This window comes from Sinocyclocheilus anshuiensis, unplaced genomic scaffold (assembly GCF_001515605.1).
Source record: "Sinocyclocheilus anshuiensis isolate Anshui unplaced genomic scaffold, SAMN03320099.WGS_v1.1 scaffold2145, whole genome shotgun sequence".
NCBI classification, from domain to species: domain Eukaryota; kingdom Metazoa; phylum Chordata; class Actinopteri; order Cypriniformes; family Cyprinidae; genus Sinocyclocheilus; species Sinocyclocheilus anshuiensis.
In genome coordinates this window covers 49,775-57,077 of record NW_015552702.1, presented here as the reverse complement: position 1 = coordinate 57,077, position 7,303 = coordinate 49,775, and the positions used below count along the sequence as shown (strand labels likewise).

At 34.4% G+C, this 7,303-nt stretch overlaps 1 protein-coding gene across 3 annotated transcripts in view; it reads left to right on the top strand.

The window, feature by feature from the left end:
* Positions 1 to 7,303, top strand: part of LOC107667718 (vezatin-like) — a 26,464-nt gene that overhangs the window by 10,685 nt on the left and 8,476 nt on the right. For all 3 annotated transcript variants that reach the window (XM_016459443.1, XM_016459441.1, XM_016459442.1), the window contains 4 exons: positions 508 to 836; positions 1,129 to 1,322; positions 3,759 to 3,856; positions 5,601 to 5,805. In XM_016459443.1, coding sequence (XP_016314929.1) covers positions 508 to 836; positions 1,129 to 1,322; positions 3,759 to 3,856; positions 5,601 to 5,805 — 826 coding nt within the window. The remainder of the gene's footprint in view (positions 1 to 507; positions 837 to 1,128; positions 1,323 to 3,758; positions 3,857 to 5,600; positions 5,806 to 7,303) is intronic.

Here is a 7,303-nt window from a genome sequence, read left to right as displayed (position 1 = left end):
ATATATATATATATATATATATATGTATGTATATATGTATGTATAAATACACATTTCATAAAAAAAAATATATATATATGTGTGTGTGTGTGTGTGTTATTGAAATATTTATATATATTTACCTGCATATTTTTCATTAAACGCTTAAAAGCTCATGAAATGACATGCTGGGACTTCTGTGAATGTTTTCCTGTGATGATGCAAACAAATTGTTGAATTATTTGGATTAAATCATTGAATTTGACCATTTAAAAGAAAGAAAGACAATCATACTTCACAAACTGTAGCCCTTTTCTGTTATTTTTGAGTCCGGACACAAGGAAGAGGCACTATTCCACACCTAAGGGTCAAATAAAGGACATATTAACATTACAATATTCATGATGCTATTCTTTATAGCTTTAACATAATCACTGTGACTGTACTGTAAATATTCAGTATATTGCCCAGCCAGTTGTTGACATAAATGCACATCATTCTCTTCATTAAACATTGATTGTTTTGCAGATGTTGTTCCAGTTGTGGGTCGGGCAGAGCTCCGAGTTTTTCCGGCGATTAGCTCTGCTGTTGTCTCCAGGGAGGGAGGAGCTAGACTCCAGGCCCAGCCCCCTCACGTACAGCAGCGTCCCGTTGATTACTGACTCTCTCCATCGCACCCTGGCCGCTTGCCTTGGTGACCTTCAGCGCAGCTATGATTTCCATCGCTACTTTGAGAGGCAGCACCAGTCGCTGCCCACAGAAAGAAATGGGCGCGCTCAACAGAAGTGTAGAGAGCTCAATTCTCTGCACACGTCTGTCCGCAGTTTACAACTTCACCTGAAAACACTCTTAAACGAGTATGTACTTCGTAGTGTTTATTGTTGTTATTTTTATTTTTATAGTTTTATGTTACATTAAATGGCCAAAAATTGCTGAAATTACTAATTTCCTAAAAAAAAAAAACATAAGATTAAAACAAATTAAAAAAAAAAATTTTGGGGAAAAAAAAAAAAAAAAAAAAAAAAAAATTATATATATATATATATATATAAAATCCTTTACCTACGGTGCACAACCTATCCCAGTATAACACATTGGTTATTTTGCTATAGAATAAGCTGATGAACCTAAAGTTTTTTTTTCTTATAGGGTCATAATTCTTGAGGATGATCTGGAAAAGTTAATGGTTGCTAAGGAGACGGAGGAGGTGACGTGTGCGGGATATCAGGAGCTGAAGGAGCGCCTGCAGCTGCTGCAGCCACACATGCAGGCCAGCACCTGCTGCTGGGACGACACACTCGCGCAGGTCGACCGCATGCTACGCCGAGTCTCCAGCTTCCCAGGTCAGAGGTCATCCTCTCAAACAATCACAGCACACCACTTTGGAATAGGAGTTGAATCGCTGTTTTGTTTCATTACACATTTTGTTTCATTCATGTGCTAATCCGTTTCTAATTATGTTTTAGAGTATTTTTAAAAATGTTTAATTTTAGTTTAGTTATAATTTAGTATAGTCCTAAGAAATGGCACCTAAATTAAATTTGAGACATTTTAAATTACTTAAAATTAAAAGTGAATTATTAATACAATCGTGCTAAAGGTCCTTCTTATAGGAGTACTTCACCCAAAAATAAAAATGTCATGATCATTATGTACTCAGAGAAATTATATTCCAAATCTTTGTGGGTTTTTTTTGATTGATAAAAAAAAAGAATAAATTGGTACTAATAATGAATTAATATTTTTATTAAGCAAGGACCCATTAAATTGATCAAAAGTGACTGTAAAGACATTTATAATATTAGATAAGATTTCTATTTCAAATAAATACTGTTCTATTGAGCTTTCTATTCAACAAGAAATCCTGAAAAAATCAAATAAAATTATTACGGTTTCCACAAAAATATTAAGCAGTTTTATTAACTTTTCAAAATTGCTAATAATTAGTGGTCGACCGATATATCGGCCGATATTTGGCATTTTTCAAATATCGGCATTGGCCGATAAGTTTTTCTGTTTGGCCGATGTGTTTGAGGTGGGACTTTTATTTTGACGGCGCTGAGATTGCAGCGCCTGAACACACAGTGCTCACATTCTCCCTCTTGTTCGCTGTCGTCGTTCAGTTCTATCAATCTAATAATCAGATAGAACTGTTAAACAAATGAATTAAAATGTATACAAAAAAAGTATTATAACGATTGCTTTAATATTATTAGTAATAGAAAGGCAAACATTATAATACTTTCTCGTTTGCCGTCAGCATTCAGCAAATACGCATTAATATCATTTAAACAAATTTTTGAACGACTAATGAACATTAAATTTCACAAACAATATCGGCATCGGCATCGGCTGTCAAAAAACCCATATCGGTCGACCACTACTAATAATAAGAACTATTATTAATAGTTGAGCAGCAAATCAGCATATTAGAATGATTTATGAAGGATCATGTGACACTGAAGATTGGAGTAATGAGTAAATTCCATTACAAAATTACATTTGTTAAATATATTAAAATTAAAATAAAAAGTTATTTTAAATTGTGATAATATTTCATAACATTACTGTTTTACTGTACTTTTGATGAAATAAATGCAGCCTTGGTGAGCATAAGAGACTTCTTCCAGAAACATTACAAATCCTGGTACCATAAATGGGTAAAAAAATATCCATAAGACAATAGAAAGGATATTATAAGGGATTTCATAAAGTCGGTAATTACAGCCCGAAATGATCAGTCTTATAGAAAAAATATTTCACTGCAGAAACAATTGACCAGTAAGAACCAAGAATTGACCAATCAGAATCAGTTAATGCAGAGAGCTTTGCCACATGGCAATATAACCATAAAAGTGTCTATGAGCTCTCTAGATGACGTCCTCACCATATAATATGTGCGTCAGCCTTTGTGTGTTTCTGTGGTATTTTTAGAGTTCCTTATTCGACTGATTTCCCTCCCTTCAGTTATTTTCGGGAGCTTTAGGGAAGTAGGAGGGTAAAAAAGGACAGAGATAGGGAGGGGGTGGGTGACGTCCTTTACAGAATTAGGCCACAATGCACATGTAGGTGAAGTCAATGGTTGTGTGATTCCCAGCGTCATATGATGATGACCCTCCTCAGGGCTGGTGGTTTTAATGTAGGAAGGTCAAAGTTCTGCTATGCAGTTGTTTGATGTATTTTTGAATGTCTGCACATGGGTGCCAAACAACAGCAGCTATTTTTAATGGAATAACTTCAATACTTAGTGCAAGATCCAGTAATGCATTCTTGTGGCCATCACAGTTTGGAGCAGATAAAAAAACAGGACATTTATGTAAAATGTTATTATGACCTGATAACAGCCATTTATTTTATTATTTGATTTTATACTTTATCCTTATATGCCAATATTAAATCTTTATTTGTTATAGTTTATGCCAAAGATTTGAACTTGTAATACTTTCTAACTGGCATCAGTGCTCTTTTCTCTGTTATTATTTTTTAATATATCTTTTTAAACAGTTTACTGTTTTCTGTAGCAGGTTTCAAAAATAATATTTTTCAGTATTTTATACTGTGCATTATAATATTGTAATGCCTACATTCATTTGCATCACGCTATTTGTATTTTAAGTTCCTTTTTTTTTTAATCAAACTAGTGTATAATATTAATAACAATGGCATTCAATTTCCATAGATTTTAGTGCGTAAAATCTAGAAACTGAATTTGTCCTGTGTCACTTGTTGAAAGGAGACACACATTAACAGGATACTGTGTGTTTGTGTGTGTTCCACAGAGAGTTCAGATCAGCCAGAGGAAACAGCTGCCCCAGATCCCCCTCCTCCTGCCCCCATTACAAGCATACAGGACAGAGACCCCGTCCCAGAGGAACAGGTACTGTGTCTGTGTCTGTGAGTGTACTTTCAAGCGTGAGAAAAGTATTAGCATCTGTAGTATTAGTGGTGTTTATTAAGGCAAGCTTCATTATTACTGCTCATACTTAGTTGATGTGGGTCAATGACATGATGCTCATTTTATCTATAAATGTATTAATTTACATTTAATCATTTAGCAGACTTGAATACATTTCTATGATTGTTTTAAATAAAATCTGTAATTTCTTTTCTTTTTTTTGATATAGCTGTCCTGATATCATCTTAAAGGTGACCTATTATGCCCCTTTCTCCAATATGTAATATAAGTCTCAGGTGTCCCCAGAATGTGTCTGTGAAGTTTCAGCTCAAAATACCCCACAGGTCATTTATTATATCATTTTGAAAATGCCTGTTTTGAGAGGAAGCAGAAACACGCCGTTATCGTGCATGTATCTTTAAATGCAAATGAGCTGCTGCTCCCCGCCCCCTTTTCCAGAATAGGGCTGTTCCTTTACAGCTTGTACGTCAGATAAAAACATCTGTTTGGTTTTGATTATCATGTCTATCGCGCTGAAATCATGCGTTTTAAAGCCACATTAGTTTAAACTTCTGATATAGTGCTTTCTGAGCGCACACATCCGTAGCACGCGCACAGGAAGCGGCTGTCACACGGCATGTGAGCACAAAATTAAGTTCTCTTCATGTCTTATTGCACTTAAACTGTCAAATACACAAAAGTTTACGTTAGTGGAAACGTGCAGATAAAGGGGCGGTGGTGATATAATAAGATCCCTTTGCCACGTCACAGAGGGAGCGAAATCTGACGCGCTCGTTTTTTCAGACGCTTGTAGAAAAAGGCTTACCAAAACAAAGTTACTGGGTTAATCTTTTTCACGGTTCCTGGGTTGGACCCGATTATAGCACTTAAAACTGGAAAAAGTCCGATTTTCATGATATGTCACCTTTAAAGAAACAAAGTCTCATTGAATAAAATAAATTCTTCAAAGGAATTTTAATCTTTCATTATTATTTTTATATAAATAATTGTAATACATTTTAATAATACTGTTTATTATTATTTGAAAAATCTTTTGCCTGCTGGTACAACCAGCATACAGAAACATTCAGAAAATAACAATCATAGAGAGGACCCATAAAGACCTTCATGATCGTGTGTCAAAGTCAATAAGTGTCTTGAAATATAATTTGAGCTTTTTATGATAAATTAGTTCAGAAGAATGTCATGTGGTGCAATGATAAAAAAAAATTAAAAAAAAGTTCCTTTAACTTGCTTAAAAACAACCTGACAAAATACATTAAAATATTTACAAAATTCATGAATATTGATTAGGAAATATACACTGACAAAAATTTAAGGAAAATGGAAAATATATAATTTTTTTGTTTGTTTTACTTGTGCTACGTGATATTTAGGCACATGCATTTTAAACTAGATTAATTTATTAAATTATTATTTATCATTGACTCATACAAGTATTACATTTTGACATGACAAACAAGAAGCACTCATATATTGTTTGTAAGTATAGTGCTTGTTATTGTTATCATCAACATTTTTTCCCCTTTATATCTCACAAAGGACTTCAGAATTTCCTAGATGTAAATTGTGGAGCAAAGCAAAACAAACTGCTAAGATTTCAGAGTTGTTAATAGCAGATATGCAGAGATATTCATAAACAATGAGTTTGTGGTTATTAGCTTATTAGCTAGTTGGGATTAAACAAGATGCTTTTCTTGGCCAGGAACTGGAGGCATATGTCTCTGACTCTGACTCTGAGACAGAGTGGAGAGGGGCCACGGACATGCTGTCACCATGGGAACAGGAGCGCCAGCGTCGTGAACGTGAGGAGTCGAGACATGTTTTACTCGAGCTGAAATCTGTCCTGGGAATCCGAACGTCAGATGGAGAGAGAGACAAGCGCAAGCTTCTGCTGTTCAGTGATCAGGGTACTACATTCACAAACACACTCTTGGTTCTTACATACTATAACAGAATTTACGTGAGTCGGCTGCTTCAGACTGTTTTAATTCATAAAACAGTCCATTTTAGTCAACAAAATATCGACTATGATATAATTAAAGGGGTCATATGACGTTGCTAAAAAGAACATTATGTTGTGTATTTGGTGTAATGCAATGTGTTTATGCGGTTTAAGTTTTTATTTCAGTTTTAGTAATTTTAGTACTTCAACCAAACATTTATTTCAGGCAACATTTTAAATTTAGGGATGCACGATATTGGATTTTTGCCGATATCCGAGATGCCGATATTTTTCAACTAATTTTGGTCAATAGCCGATGCCGATATCGATATATTTCCTTTTTGTTTGGAAACAACACCAAGTCTGTCCTGTGCAGAAATTATAAAGAAATTATTTGTAATTTTGTTTAGTTTTTAACAAAAACTTATTTGTTAGAATTAAATAAACAATAATGAATTTCTTTTATAATGACAGTACATTGAAAGCTATTATAAATAAACTATATATCAATCGCTGCATTTTTTTTCCAGAAAGATGCATTACATCAGTGTTAATTTCGTTGACGAATAATTTTCGTCAACGACATTTTTTCACCGACGACAACGAGACGATAACGAACTAAAACTCTTTTTGAATGACAAAAACTGACGTAAATCTATTGATATTTTCGTCAATTAATAAAAACGAGACGAAAATTTTAGGGAGGGACGATTTGGGAAGAGATTCATTCAGAACGAATCTGCAGGTTAGATGCGCACATATGAACCGGTGGGACATAAGCTATACATAAGCTAACATACACTTGCTGCACGTCGCATAAAACGTTCAAAAATGTCAATATGTGGGATTAAGAGAGGAGCAGACATATTGATAAATCTGACGACGCAAGAGAGAACTCAATTCGGTCCGGTTTTCTGAGCGCAGACACTATACACACAAAACGCGTCTCACAGCGCACGAGTACGCTTTCGCGTCACATGAACGAAGAATTACAAAATGATGTTGAATTGTCTGTTTTGACGAGTATTCACGTAAACACACAGAAAAATATTTTAACAGTTGATTACGTCTTAAGTGAACGTAAACAGCAGGGAGAACATGTATCAGTTCATTGCATCCATTGCAGCTGTGCATTCGGTTTTAAAGGGACAGCAGCCTAATTTAGTTGCTATTGTCCGAGTCATTGATGTTAATCAAGCAACAAAATAAAGAGAAAATCACGCACGGCTCTTGACTGAAAAACTTTAGTAGCCCTAAAGATGAATCTAAATTTATTTATAGAAATAAATATGTCTGCTTGAAAGAATTAAGAATATGGTAAACAAGTTGCTATAAAGAATGCACAATTAGCCCATATAACATTGGTATTTCATTAAAAAGAAGACCATGTTCTTGTTCTTTATGAGAAGTGGTTTTATTTAATTTTAACATGAAGGCATGTTGTGTGTCACCGCAGTTAAATC